This window comes from Artibeus jamaicensis, unplaced genomic scaffold (genome assembly GCF_021234435.1).
Source record: "Artibeus jamaicensis isolate MK-2021 breed Jamaican fruit bat unplaced genomic scaffold, CSHL_Jam_final contig_64, whole genome shotgun sequence".
Classification (NCBI taxonomy): domain Eukaryota; kingdom Metazoa; phylum Chordata; class Mammalia; order Chiroptera; family Phyllostomidae; genus Artibeus; species Artibeus jamaicensis.
In genome coordinates, this window is record NW_026521911.1 from 12,367,803 (window position 1) to 12,391,225 (window position 23,423).

At 36.2% G+C, this 23,423-nt stretch overlaps 1 protein-coding gene across 8 annotated transcripts in view; it reads right to left on the reverse strand.

Annotated features, from left to right (window-relative positions):
* DLG2 (discs large MAGUK scaffold protein 2) overlaps positions 1–23,423 on the reverse strand; it is a 1,926,133-nt gene that overhangs the window by 1,659,727 nt on the left and 242,983 nt on the right. For all 8 annotated transcript variants that reach the window (XM_053670841.1, XM_053670838.1, XM_053670836.1 and 5 more), the window contains one exon: positions 23,022–23,167. In XM_053670841.1, coding sequence (XP_053526816.1) covers positions 23,022–23,167 — 146 coding nt within the window. The remainder of the gene's footprint in view (positions 1–23,021; positions 23,168–23,423) is intronic.

Genomic DNA, 23,423 nt, shown 5'->3' on the forward strand with positions numbered 1-23,423 from the left:
TTTATATATTTCTAACAATTTAAATTCTAAATTCTCTCATATGTATTTATTCACTGACTCACTCATACAATTGGGTCTCATTCAATTTTAATCCCTCATACATGACATATAGTAGAACCTCTAGGTACTCAAAAATGTGTTCAAAGAGTGAAGAGATGATTGCATAAGTGTTCCTTATGCCCCTCTGCTTTCTTTTACTCAGAACCAATCAATTTTGATGAATAAATATTTGCCTCACAGGGAGTCATCTTACCACAGACCCAGCAAAATGTTAGAAAACAAAACCATTTAGTGTTGCACTGCAGGTTGAATATTCAGTTCTGGGTAATGATATTTTTTCAGGTCTTTCTTTGGCAGCATTTACATAATTCATATTTAATAAGCCTGCTCTGTGATCCCATAAAAGTTTGCACCCATCTCTACTTCAGAACTTGATATCGAGCTACATGGATGTGCTTAAGACATAAGTCTTTGTTTTAGAGGACAAGGATCTGCCCTGGCCAGCGTGGCTCAATTAGTTGGGCACCATCCTGCAAAACAAAGGGTTGTTGGTTTGGTTTGATTCCCTGTAAGGGCAACCTGGGTTGTGGGTTCAGTCCCCAGTCAAAGCACAAGCAAGAGGCAACCAATCAATGTTTCTCTCTCACACTGATGTTTCTCTCCCTTTCCTTCCCCCTCCCTACCCCTCCCTCAAGAATCAATACAAAATAAAATAAAATAGAGGGCAAGGATATGGTCTCACTCATTTCTACATCTCCCAGAACAACAAACAGATACCCTGGTATAAGCTGTGAAAACATATGTTGAACAGATGTTGTCAAATAATCTGACACAGTAACAGCAAACCAATCCAAGGCAAACAAACCATTGGCTATTGGAAACCATGTGGAACGACTCATTTTAAAAAGAGGAGTTTTCCAGATATCTTAAATTTTAAGCCTTCAAAATAAAGTTTTTATTTTTATTTGTATGGAAGCTTTTATAAAATATGCATAAACTATTCTCTTCAGGAAATCACACTTAAAACAATTAAAACAACTTTGGCTATTTTTATATAGCAAAATAATTTCTTCAGAGGCTTTATTCCACACAAAATGATCTCAGACTACTTGTTTTATGATGAACAACAAAACCAAAAAAACCAAAAAGCTCATAGCTACAGACAACAGAATGGTGGTTACCAGAGGAGAAGGGGACTGGGGTTCAGCAAAGTAGAAAAAGGAGGTGAAATATATGGTGACAAAAGGAGATTACACTTTGGTGGTGAGCACACACTGCAGTATACAAATGTTGTGTTGTAAAGTTGTACACAAAAATTTATATTAAATAAGGTTACCCTAGTAAATTTAATTTAAAATAACTATTATTCTGAGCAGAAACTTTATTTTTTCTAATTTTCAAAAATTCTTAGTAATATTTTTATTGTTTATTACATTACAGTTAACCCAATGTTTTCTCTTTTGCCCCCCTCCAGCCCTCAGTCAAACCCCTCTCCACTGCCCATGTCCATGCACCATTCACACATGTTCCTTGACTAGTCCCTTCTCCTTCCTTCCACCATTCTCCCCCTCCCTCCATCTATCAGTCTGTTTCATGCTTCCATTTCTCTAGTTCTATTTTTCTAATTAGTTTATTTTGTTCATTAGATTCCAGCTTTAAGTAAGGTCATATGGTATCTGTCTTTTGCTGACTGGCTTATTTCACTTAGCATATAGTGTTCAGTTCCATCCATGCAATCACAAAAGGTAGGAGTTCCTTCTTTCTTTCTGCTGTGTAGTATTCCATTGTGTAAATGTACCATAGTTTTTCAATTTACTCATTTATTGATGGGCACCTGGGCTGCTTCTAGGCCTTGGCTATTATATACTGTGCTGCTATGGACATGGGGTTGTATAGGTTCTTTTGAATTGGTGTTTCAGGATTCTTAGGGTATATTCACAGCAATGGTATTACTGGGCCATAGGGCAGTTCCATTTTTAGTTTTATGAGGAAATTCCGTGATGTTTTCAACAGTGGCTTCACTGGTCTGCACTCCCACCAACAGTGCACTAGGGTCCCCTTTTCTCCACAACCTTGCCAGCACTTGTTGTTTGTTGATTTATTAATTATAGTCATTCTGATAGGTATGAGGTGATACCTCATTGTGGTTTTGAGTTGCATCTCTCTGATGGTTAGTAATGTTGAGCATCCTTTCATATGTCTATGGGCCATTGTATGTCCTCCTTGAAGAAGTATCTATTCAGGTCCTTTGCCCACTTTTTAATTGGGTTGTTTTTCTTCCTGGTGTGGAGTCGTATGTGTTCTTTATGTACTTTAGAGATTAAACCCTCATCCAATGTATTATTGGCAAATATGTTCTCCCATACGGCTCCCATCTACTCCCTCTCCCATTTTTTCAATATTTACTGATAAGCAATGTGTTAAACACCTTAATTGCATTATTTTATTTAATCCTAACAAATTTCTAAGAGAGTATAGAATTGGCCCTGGCTCCTCAGAACTCTTTTTCTGTTTTTAATGACATGTTCTTCAAGAGTAAAACAGGCCAGTTTATTCAAAATAGCTGGGCTATTAACTAAACATGGCTGAACTGTTGCTATCCCTTTTTCCAAAAGCCCCATCCCAGTGATTTTATTTTAGTCAGCACCATTACAATGAGAGCAGATACTTCATGGTCAATCTCCTATTCTCTTACTTATTAATATTTACAATAATACATCATTGAGACTGCTAATGTCTTTCAAAAAGCTCCACACAGTGTCTTTATCAGGTAAGTACTTGGTAAAAAAAGGTTGGGGAAAAAGAGGAAATAACTGATAGTTTTCAAAATAATGGAAAAGAATGTATATTGGGCTGCGTTGCATGATTGTAACTAGTGGCTAGCATTTTGGAAAAACGTGCTTTTATTCTATCTTTGGGAGAACTTTCTAACAACTAGAAAAGTCCCCTAATGAAAAGAGTCAAGTCTGTATCTCAATCCTATACATTGAAAGTAGCCAACATTGCAACCATTTAGCAACTGGCTTCTCAGGGTATCTCAAGCAAGTATCTGCTTCAATCTAGTTCTTTCCCAGTTCCCTTCATTTACAAGCTCACTACTTCTTTGTTGGAATTGTATTGGTGTCTTGTTACTAAGCCTCCTGATTTTCATCTTCCCCCTTCTAAACTCCAGCTTGAATCTGCACCACCTGCACTCTCTGCTCAGAAAGCCCCAGAAAATAAGTCTGACCCAGTTGTTAGCCCACTGGCTAACATTCAGATGACTTGCTCAAGCTTCCAGATGGCATTGAATGAATATCAAATGGAATAAAAACATCATGCATTGCATAAGGCCTTGGACTATTTGAATAATAAGATTCCTCAAAATTCTTAGGATTGAATAGCACCCCCAAGAGGCAGAAAAATTCAAGAGTACAGATTGTGGCATGTCAGAAAGAATTCAGTTTGACTTCATAATCTTCTACTACATCCTAAAATATAGTGCATAGTAAGAACAACTTCAGCCCTGGCTGGTGTAGCTCAGTGGATTGAGCACAGGCCTGTGAAGCAAAGGGTCACTGGTTCGATTCCCAGTTAGGGCATATGCCTGGGCTGCAGGCCAGGTCCCCAGTAGAGGACAGATGAGAGGCAACCACACATTAATGATTCTCTCCCCCTCTTTCTCCTTCCTTTCCCCTCTCTCTAAAAATAAATAAATAAAATATTAAGAACTTCACAGGATTATTGACAAAATTAAATGAGATAATGTAGGTAGGAGTTTAGAATATAGTTAATATGCTTGATAAATGTTAACTGTTCATAAGAGTGTTAATGTTAGAGTTGTAGCAAGCATGAAGGTACCAGGTCCAATCACAAATCCATCATAAACAGAGAAATGAGAGAATTACATTAAGGTCTGTTCTTGACCTATTTTGTTCTGTCATTTGTGTCCAGGAACACAATCTATCATTTTAAGGCGTATGTAGCAGAGTGGTTGAGAAAATGGAGTGCCTACATGTTGGCGAGAATATGGAGAAAAGGGAAACCTCATGCACTTTTGGTGAGATTGTAAATTGGTACAGCCACCATGGAACACGATATGGAGTTTCTGCAAAAAAAAAACAACTAAAAATAGAACTACCAAATGACCCAGGAACTCCATTTCTGGGTATTTATCTGAAGAAAACAAGAACATTAATTTAAAAAAATATATGAACACTTATGTTCATTGCAGTGTTATTTACAATAGCCAAGATATGGAAGCAAACTAGATGTCCATCAACAGATGAATGGATAAAGCAGGTGCAGTACATATATACAATGGAATATTAATCAGCCATAAAAAACAATGAAATCTTGCCATTTGTGACAACATGGATGGATTTAGAGGATATTACACTAAGTGAAATAAGTCAAAGAACAAAAAAATACCATAAGGTTTCACTTATATGCGGAATCTAAACAAAGAAAAAAACAAAAACAGACTCATAGAAACAGAGACTAAGCAAAAGGATGGATACCAAAGGAGTACGGGTGGGAGACTGTTAAAAAGAGGAAGGAGAATATAGACAATGCTATTGTCAGATGATTACTAGAATTAGTGGGGTGACTACATTGTAAGGTATAAAAATGTTGAATCACTCACTATATTGTACAACTGAAACTAATATAATCAATAAACACTGTGTACCAACTATACTTAATTTAAATTTTTTTTAAGAAATAGACTGCCTAGGACTGGGTCCCAGGTCTTCTACTTATTAGCTGTGTGATCTTGGGCAAATCATTTAAATCTTCTGCTACTTGGTGTATTCATTTATAAAATTAAAGTAATAATAAAACTTATCTTGTATGAGTGTTATGAGAATTATATGACTTCACACTGACATATGAGAGAGACACTGACAAAAAGAGACCTATTATAAGGAATTGACTCTTGCAGTTACAGAGGCTGGCAAGACTGAAAGTGTAGGGCAGACCAGCAGTCTGGAAACCAAGGCAGGAGTTGGTGTTGCAGTCTCAAGGCAGAATTTCTTCTCTGGGAAACACCGGTTTTTGCTCCTGAGGCCTTCAACTAATTGCATGAGGCCTACCCACATTATCTAGAATAATTCCCTTGGCTTACAGCCAAATAGATGTAGATGTTAACTACATGTGGCCAAATACTTTTGCAGCAACATATACATTAATGTTTGATCATTAACTGGGCACTATAGCCTAATCAAGCTGATATAAAACTTAACCATCACAGTAGTATAGAGAAATCTCATAAAGACTGTCTTACATATTTATTTCAGAAATTAGTTGAGCCAGTGATTTGAGGCATTAATGCTTTGAGTTTATGAATCACTCTTGTGAACTCTATGTAAAAGAATGCCTTAGATTTTCTCACTGTTATGTAATTAATATAATATCTGGTATTACATTAATTGATTCATTTTTCATTGGACTGTGGAGGATGATCACAAAATATCACATTTCTAAATTAAAAAAAAAACTTTCCTTAAATGAGTGGCAAAGGATTATTCATATGTTGACGGAGTCTTAGGTTATTAACTTTTAATCACAGTTTACACATATAAGTAATTCATATTTATAAAAGTAATAATGAAAATATAATTGACAATAGTAATATCTGTGAAAATTTCAGAAAATGTTTAACTAATAGTGCATTAATATAGATTTTCTGTTCTCCAAAACATCTGGAGCTACTATCTAATTATGTTCTTTAACAATGTTACTAGTTGAATAATCATACATCTAAAATTTTCTGAAGTAACTTTGATTCCAATTACTCCACCCTGTTTTCATGTTTATTAGGTTTGAAAACTATGACTCTTTAGATAAGACATATATTTATAATCTACTTATCTAATGGACATTTACTGGTTGGCTACAATATGCAATGATCTGGACTAGTGCTAAGGGGATGTGAATTATATAAACAGGACACCGTTCCTATCTCCATAATAAGTAGGGGAGTCATAGCCTGCTCATGAATAACTATAACACACTGTGAAAAGTGCTAAGCTCTCTGAGGGAAAATGTTGCTAAGCTGACTCGAAACAAGAAGAGTATACTTCTTGATAAGAAGATCAGGTCTTTTTAAGGAGTCTATATAAAGCCCTCCATGGACAGGGTCAAAGACAGGTGGATTTCCTCAGATCTACTGCTATACAGGCAGCACTACATCAAGCTTATGGAGTATGGAGACTTTGAAACATTTTTCACTGTTACATTTTATTATCAAGTTATTGATAGTAGTACCTCATGAACAAATCTCACTGCTTCACCATAATATTTTCAGAGTTGAATTGACCTCCATACAGTGTAAGACTGCTAATGGCCCAGTAACACCTGATGATGAGAGTAACACAATCTGCTAATAAAGCTGGATGCACGGGGAAGAAGGTGGAACTACACGGCATCATTTAGCCCATAATTATCCCATAATCTGCCACATAGTGAGTACTTTAAAGAACAGAGTGAGCTGTGGACCACCATGACTCATTTCTGTGCTTCGAGCAACCTCCTTTGGTATTTTAGCTAGGACTAGGAACCTTTTCCCTGGGCCAGCCAGAAGACTGTAAGTCAGGCTTCTCATATAATACATATATATTTAGCAAAACAGCATTTTTCCCTCTGACATCAAGGAAATTACAGTTAATCATCCACTTAATAAACATGTATTGACTATTTGCTGCCTAATACACTCCAAACCACATCATGACTGCATGAAGGAACATAATACTCTATGTCAGGATGCCTGCAATCTAACAGGTGAAGCACCTGAACACCTATTTATATAGGTCTAATACAAATATGAGAAATGTTCCAAGAGGCCTTGAACAACACACAGAAGAGCAGAACTTATTCTACAGGACAGAAGAATTCATGCTACCTGATGTCATTGTAAGATTGGTGATAGACAAATAGGTCTTTTAAAAATGAAACAAAAAAAAATTCTAGATGAAAACGAAGGGAGAATATTCCAGACAGAAGAAATTACAAGAACAAAGCTTAATTAAGGCTTAATTTAACCTTGTGCCAGAATTCAAAAGCTTTGCTAATAAAATGGAACAAGGGTTAATAAATAAGAAGGGTCACAGGTAGCTTTTAAACTGTTGGATTGTGGAGGTTGAGTTAAAAGAGTAAACACTAGATTATGATGATCAGTTAGAAGCCAGATTTTAGTAAGACTTGGCAAAAGCCTGAATTATATCAGTAGCACTGTGAATGGAGAGAAAGGTCAAACTTAATTTCAAAGTGATTGATATCACTGGAACTTTACAGTTAAATATATTTGTACCAACTCAAAAATATACCCTCTGAAGTCCAGTATTTCTAGTATTAATGTGATCTAATTTTATTACATTTGAATGACACTAGGTAAAAAAAATTGAAGTACTTTCACCATTTTGGACCATATTATTAAAAATTTAGCTAGAGTACTCCATAGAAAAGTATTACCATAAATTATTTATAGATAAACGCTGAGCCAGCACTCAGCTTCAACAAAGTAACCACCAGCTCTTGTTAGTCACTGGCCTCTTTAGGTAATTAATTTTGTAATCAGGATTTTCCTTTCTTTTACAAGTTAGTCTGACTGCAGTTTCTAAAGTTAACATAAGTTTCTCCTTTATAAATTAAGTTACTGTCCACTAGAAATGATATTTGTAAAGAAAAATCCACTCCTCAGCGTCCTCAAAAAGAGTAATGCATAGTTCTCCAGGCAGCCAGTTGAGTATTTCCTACTGTGACAGCCACCTAATTGGTCTCCCAGCCGCCAGTTGCTCCCTTCTCTGATCTGTGATGCATGACACTGCCAGCTTAATCTCCCTCAGCATAGCCGATAATGCCACTTCCTTGCACAAAAACTTTCTATGGCTCATAACTGCCTAAAGAAGAGAGTCTAAGCTCTGTGTATTGTAACTAAGGCTCTCAATCAGACAGCTATGGCCGCCTCATCAGTCTCATCACTCTTGGCTCTGCTCAACCTGACTGCTCACCATTCAGAAAGCCTCTCCCACCTTTTCCTGGGAAGGGACATGGGATGCCAGGCACATAGTTATTAATTCCCAAGACACCACATTTTACTGTGTGACTCTGACCAAGTTACCAAGCTTTCCTGAGGCTTAGTTTCATCTTCTGCGAATTAGAAATACTAATATCTACCTACTACCTCAAATCCTACTTAACGCAAGATGAGTGATCAATCAGTAAAATATCTTGATGGGTTGCCATAGAAATTAGAAGATCATATACAGGGTGGGGAAAATGTAGATTTACAGTTGTGTGAGTGAGAAACACAGTTTATTCTCACACTGTTGTTAATTATTATATCATTTTCCATACAAAAAACTGTAAACTTACTTTTGCCCACCATGTATTAAAAGTGCCTAACCCAGACTTCATCTACAGGTAACAGGTTTTATTACTTTTCCTAATTTTGCTCACACAGTTCCCTCTATTTGGCATACCTGTCCCCTCAACCTAAAGCCTTCTGGCCATTAAGCCATTTTCAACATTCTGGTGAAAATTAGCCCTTTCTCCCATTGTGTAATGGGAAAATTATTGCCTTGAAATCAAATTCCTGACTCCGTCACTTTCTCACAGTATGATCCTGTACAAGTTGCTTATCAGCTTCCTCATTCTAATATGAACACTGACATCAACAATACGTGGCTCACTAAGCCATTAGGAGAATTGACTAAGATAAGCAATATTTTCAAAATTACATAATGGGCTATACTTGGGGAGACACCATTACTCCTACTCAAGAATAAGGTCAAATAAAGAACCTTGGTCTTCCTCATCTTTGTAACTGATATAAAGTAAGGTATCAACTCCAAGAAGAAGAAAATAACCAGTATTCAGGTAAGGAACTAAAAGATTGCAAGAAAGAAGGAAACAAGTAAAAGGCATAGGTCAAAGAGAACTGGGCGGAGCTGAAGCTGGGAAAGAAAAATATGTTCCTGAGATTCACTTTTACATACAACCAATGTATACACAGGAAGGTGGATGCTAAGAGACGCTGCACAAAGATGAATACATGTAGCGGATATTCTGTCAGTGATGAGGGGGAGGAAGGTAGGAAAGAGAAGGAGTGGAAAGAAAGTGCAGGGTAAGAGAAGGGAGACAATTTATCATTCCTTTTAAGGGCTGATTTCTGTGCCTCTTGCCAGTATGGTATAATAATAAAATAAAGTAAAATAAAAATTAAAAAACTACTAGTTAAAGCTTATGTCTGAAACCATTCATTTCTTTTTTTAGGTTCCTTTTCCCCAACTGTGCCATTTGTCTCTCGTCCACAGCTCTCCCATCTCCCATTTATTATCATTTAGGTTCTTCCCACCATTACCCAGGCCAAGTAATTACTTTTCCACTCACACTTTCAAAAGAAAAAGTAAATTAACAAAAACAAAAGAGAAAAAACCGACTTCTCTTATTTAAATGTCAGTATGCAGCTCATTCAAAAGCCTACTGATGTCAGCGTTGTATTGCCCTACAGCAGTCATGTACACTCTAACAGGGGCTAAGACTGCCCCCCTTCTTCCACCCTACCAAAACATCCATGCAAAGAATGCCAGTACCTGTGGGCACATGAGAAGATTTGTGTGCATGTATAGTGATGATAATAAGATTATCCTATATTCACACAATGCTTTTGCTTTACAAAATTCTTCCTCATCTGTTATTTGATCTGAATTCCCAGGAAGGAATGAGAACATAAAATAGAAAAATAAAATCCTATTTTTACCATACATTTTAATATAATGCAGTTTTCTAGAACTCAAGTTTCAAAGCTCACTTATACTCTTTCATTTGATTCCTCTTAACATGGAATATTTTCCTCCATTTATTAATGAGAAAAGCAAGATTCCGAGATGTGACAGAGCTTCCCACAAGATCATTATCAATGTAGCTGCTATTAATGGATTATTTACTAGGTTCAGGAACTATACTATAAGCACTTTATATGTATTGCATATCAATCATTTTCCACTGCAATCTTACAGGGCAAATATTATTATTTTAACATTTTACTGAGAAAGGAATTGAAGTTCAGAGAGGTTAAGTAATTTGACCATGGCTACACAACTAACAAATGAAAAACCAAAATTCAAACGCAGACCTCTTAGATGATTCTCAATTTTTCCTGTTATGCCAAACTGCCTCTTTCCTGGCCCAGAACTGTTACTGCAACATGTTTCAATAATTAATTGTTCAGTAATATAAAAATGCTTTAGCTCTGGTTACCAAGTTAGAACGGCAGGTTTTAGCTCAGCAACTCAAGCTTTGTGGAAAAAAATAGACTAAAGTATATAAATTCTTAAAGCAAAAGTGGGGAAGATGTTATGTCTACTTCTTTCACAAAAGAATAGAAAATAGTTAAGCAGAAAACATATAACTGGGGCTACAAATTTGCTAATAGAATGTGGGCAGGCAGGAGAATGGTAGGTACCTCAGCAGGGTACAGTATAGAAAGAGACAAATCCCTTACAGACTATTAAAAAAACACCTAAGGAAAAGAAAACAAATGTTGGATTATATGCTTATGTTAGAATGTTTTAAAACAAGGAACTTTTTTATGTTCTTACAATAAAAGCTGAGTGAGTCATTTTCGCCATTTCAAAACTCAACACAAAACAGCTCTCTTATGACCGCTGCTGCCACTCTGGGGTATCAGTAACACATTATAGGATAAAATGCTATAGAGGCAACAAATAAATTCTTTTTAAGTTAAGCAGTAAAAATTTTATCAAATTATAGGCTGAAGAAGTGAAAAGAGAGATCTCTTTCTCTAGGTAACTGCCATGAAATTTCAAAAAACTAGGTATTGAAGCTTGTATTTAAAAAATATTCCCAGGCTAAATAAAGCGAACAGGTAAATGTCATACTTTTTCAATACAAGAAAAGGCCAAAACCTTGACCTTCAGGTCTTTTAAAATACATATTATTAAAATGCTGTCAAAGCTTTACTTTTGAGACTCATCTGATTTTGTTTCAAGGGAGAAATCAATCATTGGGAAGCTGCAGGGACGTCATAGGATACAAAACAATAACCCCACTGTCCCAGCCATCTACTTCAATATACATTAAATATTTATTTATAAACAAATTCATGCTCCCACTATAGGACCTCCATACTGATTAGTCTCTCCATCTGACATGCCGATTTGGTCTTCCCCCATATAACCTCATGGACACTTTCCTTACATCCTTCACACTTGTGTTTGAATATCACCTTGTCATTGAGGCCAACACTGACCACTCAATTAAAATTGCTATTCCTTATAACCTTTCAACCACATTTACTTTTCCCATAGCAGTCATCACATATTAATGTATTATATACTTTACTCAATTTTAATAATTACTTGTTGTTTGCTGGTCACTTCCCTCTTCCTTAAGATCCTTCCCCTGGGGATGTGTAGAGGTGGAGGGGAGAAAAAAAACAGGTTTTCGTCCTCTCCTTGCGAAGTGGTAATAGGGAAAGTTCACACTACCAAATAAGTTTCAGGGGAACAACCAATTAGAACAGTATAAAACTCATTCCAAAAATCTTTGTAATCATTAACTCCTGAATTTCCTAGCTTCTCCTTCCCCCTTTTAATAACAGAATGTCTTTAAAGAAATGTGTACCCCAAGAAATAACTTCTATTATGGAAATGAAATTAGACTGAACCAAGTAAAATCATGTTAGAAGAAGGCTATGAGAGAAATATTGTCAAATGACCAGCTATGAAGTATCGAATCAGAATATTCTTATATATGGAGATACATACTATCTTAGGAATATTTCAAAGTAAGTTTTTCTTGTGGTTTTCTTGTTTTTTACTTCCTTTTTCAAAATCAGTCTTAGAAGAAATAATACATATGTTAGAAAGAGCAAGTGGTGAAGCAGTAGGGATTAATAAACATTCAGAAGAGTGTCTGGTGCATAAGTAGAACTATGTAGATGTATACTATTAGTATCTATATTTCCAACATGTGTTCTATAATAGTCGATTTTTATATAAATGTGCACTGGATTAAAAAATTGCTAGAAGGAAATACGTCAAAATGGTACCAGTAGTTAATTCAGGGTGAAGAGTAAGCTTTGATCTTCCTACTTCCTCATTCTACTTTCATGTATTCTGCACTCCAGTCAAACAGAACTAGTTGTAATCTCCCATATATACTCATGCTTTAACATTTCCCTTACTTAACTCAGGCTGTTCTCCTTGCCTGGAACGTCTTTTCTGCCTAGTTCTACATACTCTATCAATGTTCAAGGCATCCGTTAAGGCAGTAATAGTAGCAGATAAGATTATTGAGTGCCTACTTACACCAGGTATATAATAGGCACCCGATATAGATAATATTATCTAATAAGTTCAAAGGCCTTTGAGGTAGATGCAATGATTACTCCTGCTTTATTGATTAGGAAGCTAAAGTTTACAGTCATTAAATAACTTATTCAAGGTCATATCACTAGGAGTGGCAGGGCTAAGATACCTAACACAAGGTTTGACTACAAAGTCAGTGTTTCAGGCACCATCCCAATGGACTCATCTTTTATTTTCCCCTCTGTGTTGCTTGTTAGTTTACATTGTTCACTAGATCCCACATATAAGTGAAATCATATGGTAGTTGTCTTTCTCTGACTGGCTTTTTTCTCTTAGCATAATACTCTCCAGGTCCATCTATGCTGTTCCATAGGTAAGATTTTCTTCTTTTTTATGGCCAGATAGTATTCCATTGTGTAAATGTACAACAGCTTTTTTATCACTCACCTACTGATGGATACTTGGGCTGTCTCCAAACCTTGGTGGTTGTAAATAATGCTGCAATGAACAAAGGGGTGCATGTACTCTTTCAAATTAGTGTTTCAGGTGTCTTCCAATATATTATTACCAGAAGTGGGATAACTGGGTCAAAAGGCAATTTCATTTTTAGTTTTTTGAGGAAATTCCATACTGTTTTCCACAGTGGCTGCACCAGTCTGCAGTCCCACCAATAGTGCGCTAGGGTTCCCTTTTCCCCACATCCTCATCAGTATTTGTTGTTTGCTGATTTATTGATGGTAGTCAATATGACAGGTGTGAGATGAAATCTCACCCTTAAAGTCCAGACAATCAACTAGAGAACAAGTTCCTTGAGGTCAGGGTCAATGCGAAATGTATTTTTGTAAAACTTAAGTCTTTCCTAGTGGACATATTTAGCAGAATCTAACACAGCAACTTAGACAATTAATTTTTTTAATTTTTTTTATTATTGTTCAATTACAGTTGTCTCCATTTTCCCCCCCATTACTCTCCCCTGTTCCACCTCCCATATTCAATCATCCCCTACCATTGTCTTTGCCCATGGGTCCTTTATACATGTTCCTTGAATTGACCCTTCTCCTTCTTTCCCCCATTACCCCCCTCATCCCACCCTTCTGGTCACTGTTAGTTTGTTCTTTATTTCAATGTCTCTGGTTATATTTTGCTTGCTTGTCTATTTTGTTGATTAAGTTCCACTTATAAATGACATCATATGGTATTTGTCTTTCATCACCTGGTTTATTTCACTCAGCATAATGCTCTCCAGTTCCATCCATGCTGTTGCAAAGGCTAGCAGTTCCTTCTTTCTTTCTGCTGCATAGTATTCTATTGTGAGGATGTACCACAGATTTTTAATCCACTCATTTACTGATGGGTGCTTAGGCTGTTTCTAGCCCTTGACTATTTTAAATAACATTGCTATGAACATTGAGGTACATAGGTTCTTTTAAATTGGTGTTTCAGGTTTCTTAGGGTATATTTTCAGCAGGGGAACTGCTGTGTCATAAGGCAGTTCCGTCTTGAGTTTTTTTAGGAAATTTCATACTGTTTTCTACAGTGGCTGCACCAGTCTGCCTTCCCACCAACAGTGCACTAGGGTTCCTTTTTCTCCACAATATTGCCAGTACTTATTGTTTGTTGATTTGTTTATGATAGCCATTCTGACTGGTGTGAAGTATCTCATTGCAATTTTAATTTGCATTTTTCTGATGACTAGTGATGCTCAGCATCCTTTCACATGTCTCTGGACCCTCTGTATGTCCTCCTTGGAGAACTGTCTATTCAGGTCCTTTGCCCATTTCCTAATTGTATTGTTTGTCTTCCTGGAGTGGAGTTGTGTGAGGTCTTTATATATTTTGGAGATCAAAGCCTTGTCTGAAGTATCACTGGCAAATATATTTTCCCATACAGTTGGTTCCCTTTTCACCTTGCTGATGTTTTCTTTAGCTGTGCAGGTTTTTGATTTGATATAGTATCATTTGTTTATTCTTTCTTTTATATTCCTTGCTCTAGGGGACAGACATATCAGTGAAAATATTGCTGCATGGAATACCTGAAATTTTCCTGCCTATGTTCTCCTCTAGGAGTTTCATTGTATCATGACTTATATTTAAATCTTTTATTCATCTTGAGTTTATTTTTGTGTATGGCGTAAGTTGGTGGTTGCATTTCTTCTTTCTTTCTTTCTTTTTTTTAATGCATGTAGCTGTCCAGATTTCCCAACACCATTTGTTGAAGAGGCTATTTTTACTCCATTTTATGCTTCTGCCCCTTTGTTGAATACTAATTGACCAGAGACATGGGTTTATTTCTAGACAATTAATATTTAAATAAAAGAATTAATGGATGAGTGAGTCATTCCATCAATTGTCACTTGAACTATGTATTTATTCTAAGAATACAGCTAGCTGTCATAGGAAGATTCAGATGGCCCTTGCTAAAAATAGAGAGTGAACTTTAGTATATTTGTGCTTAGGAAAAATTGCTCTAAGCCAAAATAACAACTAAACTTTTCAACAAATTATTAATAGATGGGGGGTGCAATTCTATGTGCTTGGTAAAAGGCAATAAACAGAAGACAAATATCTTTGCCTTCATGAAGCTTAGATTTTATTGAGAGGGAAAACCAGCCTTTAATTCTTGTGAAAATCCTAGTTTAGAGTAAGAAACTGAGATACAGAGGAGCTAAGTAATCTCCTCAAAGTCACACAGCCAATTAGTTGTGGAACCTGGATTCAAACTCAAACTGTCTGACCATAAAGTGCTTGCTCTTAACAACTAGGTCATAATGTCTCTCTGACAGAGAATGGTAAGTGCTGTGAACAAACAAAAAGGAAGGAATGGCGACAGAGAGTGCTTAGCAGGTGAGAAGGTATTTGAAATAGAATGCTGTAGGAATCACTGAAAGGTGACAATAAAGACTTGAAAGAGGTGACTCCCCCACACCATGCAGATATCTGGAGGAATAACATTTCAGGCTAAAGACAAAGCAAGTGCAGAGATTTAGGCTCTGTCTGTTTGAGAAGTAGTAAGGAGGCCAGGGAAGCTGGACAGGAGTGAGTAAGGAGTAGCAGGAATTGGATCGGAGCTAAGTGGGGTCACACAAGGTAGGGCTCTAGAAGCCATGGTAAGGAGCTTGGTTTTTACTCTGAGTGGGAAGATACTGGGAGGTTTTGACAAAGGAGTGACGTGCTATATTTTATGTTCTACCAAAAATGTTCAAGACCTTACCTCTGTGAAGGTTTCTAGATTGCATATACACTGTTTGAAAATAGGACAGTAGAAAACCAATCACTTAAAATTACATTAAATATGATGTAGCATCACTGTATATGCTATAAAAGTCCAATCTCATTTCTTATCATTCCTGGCTTATTTTATAGCAAAAGCAAACTATACAGAAGTACTACCACACAGTAAAAAAATTAAAGAATGACTGAGTTGGATTGAACAGGAAGATGTGCATCATTTTTCAAAATATCTTTTAGAAACAAACTTTCTATGTGGAACTTTTTACAGGTACGAACTTCCGGTTATAAGATAAATAAATACTGGATATGTAATGTACATGGTGAGTATAGTTAGCACTGCTTTATGGTATGTATGGAAGTTATTAAGAGAGTAAATCCCAAAAGTTTTTAGCACAAAGGAAAAATGTTTCTTCCTCTCTTACTTTTTGTAGCTGTATGAAATGATGGATGTGACTGTGATGATAATCATTTCACAACTTAATGTACATGGAGTCATCATGCTTACACCTTCAACTTACACAGTACTGTATGTCAACTGTATCTCAACAAAATGGCAGGGGGTAGATTTTTGAGACTTGTGTTTTACTTCATTTTTTCCTGTTTTCTTAGAATCTGATTTAGGGATTTCTATCTACTATCCTCTTTACCTCATAGCAAATTTTCCTGTAGCGAGCCAGAAATTAAAATTCAGGTTTAGGATATCTGCTACATTAAAGCAGCAAATCTTTCTGTATCTGTTGGCAAAGGATAGAGTGACTTATTAACAATGGGTTTTTCTTGGAGACCCTTTTTACCCTAATCATTCTACATCTGAGTTGCTGTACTAGAGATTTCCAGAACTTCCAAGGAATATAAGAACAGAAAACACAGATACCTATTTTTGGTTTGAAATTTAAAAGCTATAGTTCTGGTATAAGAATGGAAAGATTTACAAGAATATGCAAGTTAAATGGAACATGTTTATCCCCAATTACATAGTATACTCCATCACTCTCTGATGAAAATCTCATGTTAAATAATAATAAAAAGGTGTAGACAAAGAGAAAAAGGAAATTTTTATGAGAGTCACTTCAATTTGCAATCCTTCTCCCAATCCTAACCCTGTAAATAAGTTCCCTAACACCAATAGAGCACAAAGGAATAAAGCAGAAATAATCATAAAGGAATATTGAGATAGAAGATCCTGAGCAGCCTCACAAAATCCCATTATATCTCAAAAAGAGTAGAAAGGATCCAAATGCTCATTTCACTACTAGCTTTTACCCATCTGGACAGGAGACATACAGAAGAACACTTTTTAACAAGCTTTGTGGTTGGAATGGGGAGGAAGAACAGATAGTAGAGCAGACCTTGCAGCTAAAGACCAGGTAGAAACGCATGCATCTCAGCTGCAGATGCCAACATAAAAGCAATGACTCCTGGAGATTAGAAAGGAAATGCCCCAATAGGAATGGTCGCATAGTGGAAGCTCATTGACGACCATGATGCTTCTCTGTATGTCTCCCCCACCAACCTCATTCAACCCATTAATAGTCACTGAGGCACTGTCCTCAACACAGTGATGGACAAAATTACACAATGTATCTGTTTTCAGTGAGATGCTATGCCGGATATGGGTAATCAGGGAATTCCTTCTGAGAAACAGAACGATGGTGTAGGGAAAATGAGGAAATGATTAAGAGTAGAGAAAAATGCTTTGAGAAAACCTAAAAGTGACAAAAATTATGCTTTTGCCTCTTGAAAGCTTCAAAGTTTAATACTAAGATCTTATTGGTTTACAGAAAAATAAAGTTAAAATTTCTGACACTCAGTGTATAAGGGTGCCTTTTCTTGTGCAGCCTTCTACTGGGGGGGACAGACACTTCCTTGGCATTAAAATATCACTGAAATCTTGCAGTCAGAAGCCATTTGATACCTTCATGTCATGAAAACACCAAATCCAATGGTTATTTGCCCTGAACTTTTCATTCTTATGCTACCATAATTTGTCTTTACATTGACAATATACTTCAAGAAATTGAAATGACTCTTCTAACAAGAACAACAAAAATAGAGAACACCAAGTTAAAACCCGAACTCATAAAATAAAGTCATTATTTCAACCACTAATCTTAACTTTTGCCTCAAAGTACAGTTGTAATAGATACTTTTTTTTTGCATTTTCCAGCATTATCAAAGATTTTTTAAAGGCTATGAATGTCTTAATAAAATTTTTAAATAAATGTACTAGTATAATATAACCCATTAGAAAGTAACATCCCAGTGGTGTGTCCATTGCCTTGGGTGTTTTTGAAACTTCTGTTTCTAGAGCTAATGCACTAGTCACCTAAGAATATCATTTGTTATTGCTTCAGAGGATAAAATCCATACATCATTTGCCAGCTTTGACCACCTGAGGCACACCAGTTTCTTCTACATTTAAGTTGGCATCCTGGGGAGACACAGCTAAGAGACCAGAAAAAGAAAAACAGAAGGGGATAGGCAAGGAGCCCAGAGGCCAGAATGAAGTTGGAAACCCAAGGATGCTTACAGGGACTTCTTTCTCATTCAACATATATTTCTTGAACCCACTATGTGATGAACACTTTGGTGGGTACAGAGGAATCAGAAATAAGGAAGATTTATGATTGCTGTTCTTAAAGAGCTTACATGTCCTTCCCAGCTGCTTTAAATAAACTTAGTTTGTTCAAAAGAATGGATGCAAGGTGAGAATTAAAAAACTTACAAGCATTTGCACTACATCGTTTGAATCTACCCAGACTGTTGTACCTTATTCTAAGCTTTTCTAATTATGAACTTCAATTTGGCTCCATTTCTCAATACTGTTCTTCACATAGACCATTTTAGCAACAACTTAATTTGGACTCAGTTTTCAAACTTTGACTGTGGAAAGCCAACCCCTGTAGGACAAGATCCTCCATCATCCTAGCTCAATACACTAAGACCCAAATAAAAGATACTTTTCTCCTGGGCCCACTATCATCTTCAGCAAAGACCAGCTAGACCTGACTCTCTGCCTCATATAACCCATTAAGGAAGAGCAACCAGACTATCTTCAGCAGAACATAATCGGCATTAGTGTGCATTCATGTTCCAATGTTTTGGACATAACCAGCCAATGTTCAAATCACCATAGGCTGAGGTTCTACTAAACAAGAGATTTTAAGATGCATAATACAGAGTTTTTTAACTGTTTTTTTAGTTTATACAAATGCACTTTTTACTTTATTTTATTTTATTTTTGCTTTTTATTTTTTTTAATTTTATTTAGTTATTTTTCAAGTACAGTTTTTTGTCTATTTCTCCCATCCCAGCCCCCCCCCCCCCGTGCTCTCCACCTCCCTCCCATTTCCTCCCCCCCTAGTCCTCATCCCTGTGTCCTTCATACTTGTTCCTCAAAATCCCTCCCCTTTTTCCCCTTAAATTCCCTTCCCTCTCCCCTCTGGTCACTGCCCCCTTGTTCTCTACTTCAGTGTCTTTGTTTTTATTCTGCTTAACATCATATGTAGGAAAACCCATGTTACATTAACTCTCTTTCACCTATGCTGATTCTGACATTGAAAAATAAATGGCTAGAACCCTGTGCGGATTTTTTTTATCATTCATCCTTATATTGCTGGCATCTGTTCATAAACCAATTAAATTTTCTGGCAAGACATAAGAACAGCAACACCTATTGCTGGAATGGATGTGAGGTCACACTGCACCACATGCATTGTCAGTGGAAATGTGAAAGGTGAAATCAGTCTGGCAACACTTACTCAAATTAAGTATGCATATCCTTGTAGCCAATAATGCCACCCCGAGAATCTATGCTATAGAATAAAAGTGTCAGTAAGTTAGGATGTACATGCAATTAGCAGATTGCAGCATTAATCATAATGGCAGAAAACTGGATACAGTAAATTCCTATCTAGAGAGGAATAAATAAATTATGATATGCCCACACTATAATATTACACATCCATCAGAAGAACAAATCAAAGCTATACCAGACAACTTGAAGAAACCTTCATATAATAGGAACATTTTTTTGAGAAACAATTACCTTTCACAGTTCTGTGTGTATGTATATGTATGCTTACTCCAATATGTAGATATATATATATATATCTCCCCTGTACATGTATATAGTCTATACATGAAAACACATTACATGAATTATATGAGTGCAGAAGAATTAAACACATTAAGTTGTTGAGATGAGTTACCTTGTATGTGAGGAAGGTAGAGCTAATGCAGCATAAGCAAAAAGTGAGTAAAAAGGAGATATGCAAAAATGGAAGAGTTAAAAACAATAGAACTGCCTTGAAAATAAAAAGTATATATTTGAATTCTCTTAAAACATATCCACAACTCCATTGTCATACCCAAAAGTGCTATATTATATGTATATACCACAATGAAGTGATTTCTTAATACAATAAAATATCTAGTCAGTGTTCACATTTTTGTTGACCTCATTTTTTAAATGGTTTGCATGACTCAAGTAATGGGCCCATGTCCATACATATCAACTGGTGAATATGTCTCTTAAGTCTCTTTTAATAGAATTCATCTTTCCATTTTATTTTCTCTTGCATATTTCCCTTGTTTGGTTGTTGTAGCAAGTGGGCTGTTTGTGTACAGGGCAGACTTTGTTGCTTACATCCCCAAGGTGTTATTCGTATGCTGCTCTGATCTCTATGTCTTCCATAAATTGTTGTTTGATCAAAGTTAAGTTTGATATTTCTAGTAGGACTCTTCCATAGATTTTATTGTCTACTTTCATAAGCATGTACAAAATGTGTCTAGTTTCTCTGTTGTATGTGTTAAAATACAACAAATAAAATGGCAGCAGCCATTGAAGATCATTACCTAAATCTCTACTTCTTTCATTTTTTTTATCATCAAATATTTGGCTACCCTGAAATACAGGCTATAAAGTTGAGGCAGGGAAACTGGTAGACTCCATTCCTTTAATTATTGGTTTTCCAAATAATGAATTGGTTATATAGCATCCTCTAAAGAAGAGAAGTGATTTTTTAAATGGCATCTTTAGTATAATTTTTAACTCATAGATTAAACATATTGAAAGTGTTTTGATCCATAACATTACCATCCTTACTGATAGCAGACAGCCTTTGGACTTCAACTACAACACGAGCTCTTCCCTGGGTCCCCAACCTGCTGGTCTACACTGAAGACTTTGAACTTGCTGGTATATATCTATCTCCTGTTGGTTCTGTTTCTCTGACAAAAAACTGACTCAAGAATTATTAAACAAATAAACAAAATTTTTATTAACTTAACAGAGGTTTTTTTTAGTGTTTTAGGCACTCCTTTAGGTGCTGAGTATACAACAGAGAAGAAAATACTAAATTATTGACCTTGTAGATCTAAAATTCTGCTATTTTCACCAACTATATCCTTAAAATGGTTTGATTCATTACTTCTTTATTATTTATGCTACTTGGTTTAGTATTTTAGTTTCACATACTAGACATGTAATTGTTATTTTTCACAGTCAACATGTGTTTAGATCCACCCAATTTATTTGCTTACTATTTCTACTGCATATTGGGTCATTCTTCTGGGATAGCTTTCCTTTTTGGGGAAGTATAATTTCTAGAGGTTCCTTTAGCAAGAACCTTTTAACAGGAGAACATATTCGTCATTATATCTGATAAGGGGTTAATATCCAAAATTTATAAAGAACTTACAAAACTCAACTCCTAAAAAACAAACAACTCAATTAAAAGATGGGCAAAGGACCTGACTAGACATTTCTCCAAAGAGCACATACAGATGGCCAGTAGACATGAAAAGATGTTCAGTGTCACTCATCATCAGAGAAATGCAAATCAAAACCACAGTGAGAGGTCATCTCACACCTGTCAGAATGGCCATCATCAATAAATCAACAAACAACAAGTGCTGGTGAGGATGTGGAGGAAGGGGAACCCACTGTTGGTGGAAACGCAGAGTGCTGCAGCCACTGTGGAAAAGCTGTATGGAGATACCTCAAAACATTAAAAATGGATCTGCTTTTTGACCCCACAATCCCACTTCTGGGAATATATCTGAGAAAACCTAAAACACTAATGTGAAAGAACACAAGCACTCCTATGTTCATCTCAGCACTGTTTACAATTGCCGGGATGTGGAAGAAGCTGAAGTGGCCATCAGTAGATGAGTAGATAAAACAGCTATGGGACATTTACACAATGGAATGCTACTTGGTCATAAAGAAGAAGAAAATTTCATCCTTTGTGACAGTGTGGATGGACCTGGAGAATATTATATTAAGTGAAATACACCAGTCAGAGAAAGACAGATACCATGTGATTCTACTCATATGTGGATGCCTAATGTTCATTAGATAATGAACAAACTGAACTAACAAGAAAAATATGGACAGATTCTTGGACAGAGAGCAGGATGACAGTTAAGAAGTGGGGAGGCTGAGGGTGGAGGGATTGAGTAATAAGGAAAAAACTCATGGACATGGACAGCAGTGTGGTGATTGCACTGGGAAGTGAGTATAAGGGGGCTAAATGGTAATGGAAAATATACAATAGAAATTCAGCATTAAAAATTTTAAAATAAAAAGTATATATTTGATTATTTATGTAAAATGAGATATATGTGTGGGATTATGTATGTAGAAATTGACTAAAAATACTTTTTAAAAATTCTGAAATGTCCTGAATTAAATTACAGCAGGTCATATGAGATCAAGAGACAAGGGAAGTCCATCAGTTAACAGTCACAGACCAAAACCAGCAAAAGACTGCTCACATTCCTGAATGTATGTTGCAATGTTGAATCAACACCCAGATAGCTACCTAGGAAAATCAGCCAACCACTGGACATCAGCTCATTTTGCTTCTACCTGCACATTCTGGGTTACTACCCACAACCAATCCAGATGCATCCAACACATTTTCCATATGGGTTATTTGCTTATCCCACAACTTTCCACACTTCACATTTCCCTGCCAACCCCCTTGTTTATAGCCAATATAAATTATTTCAAAACGACTCCTACCTCTCTTCCCCAAACTCACTGCATGAAAGAGCTCCGTCAACCCCCACGATGGCGGGCATGTTTGTCTTCTCCATCCAGCTCTGCTGGCTCAAACCACATGCCTCAGGGCCTGGCCATTTTCTGGCCAGCATGTGTCTCAATAAACCCTTTTATTCAGAATAACATTAACCTTAAGCTATAACTACATTTCTAGTATTACTATTGCCATTTGTTGATAATGTGTACTATTCTTTACTGGCATAATCATACTATTAATCATATTTTGCTGTGTATAATGTGCACTTTTTTGCACAAACTTTTGAAGGAAAAATAAGGATGTGCATTATATATGGGTATGATGATTATATACCATGGGTATAATAATCCTGTGTATAATGTGCACAGAATGTGGATACACATTACACATAGAAAGTATGGTATTTAGTTCTTTCAGAAACCTCAGTAATATACCTCTGTAGACTTTTGGAGGTTATCATGGCATGAAGCAAGAAGAGATGTCTTCTCCCACTTCTGTACAACTTGATTGGCTTCTTCTATCTTCTGCTCACAACTTTTTTGAGAATTCAGCAATGTCACCTCATAAAATTCTTGAATATCTGTGAAGAAAATGTAAGGGAAGAATCAAGATGTCATGTAGTAGCTCATAAATAGCTTGTGCATGCATGTGTACATGGAAAATTCTGCCAATTAAAATGAGTATGTAAATTTGTATCCCAAAGAAAAATAATAAAAATAGAGGAAATCCTGAAAATTTCATTTTTGTCTACATGAGCAGTCTTATAGCAGCTTTATTCATAACTGCACAAAGTGGAAACAACCAAGATAGATGGCTTCCAATTGTTGAGTGGATAA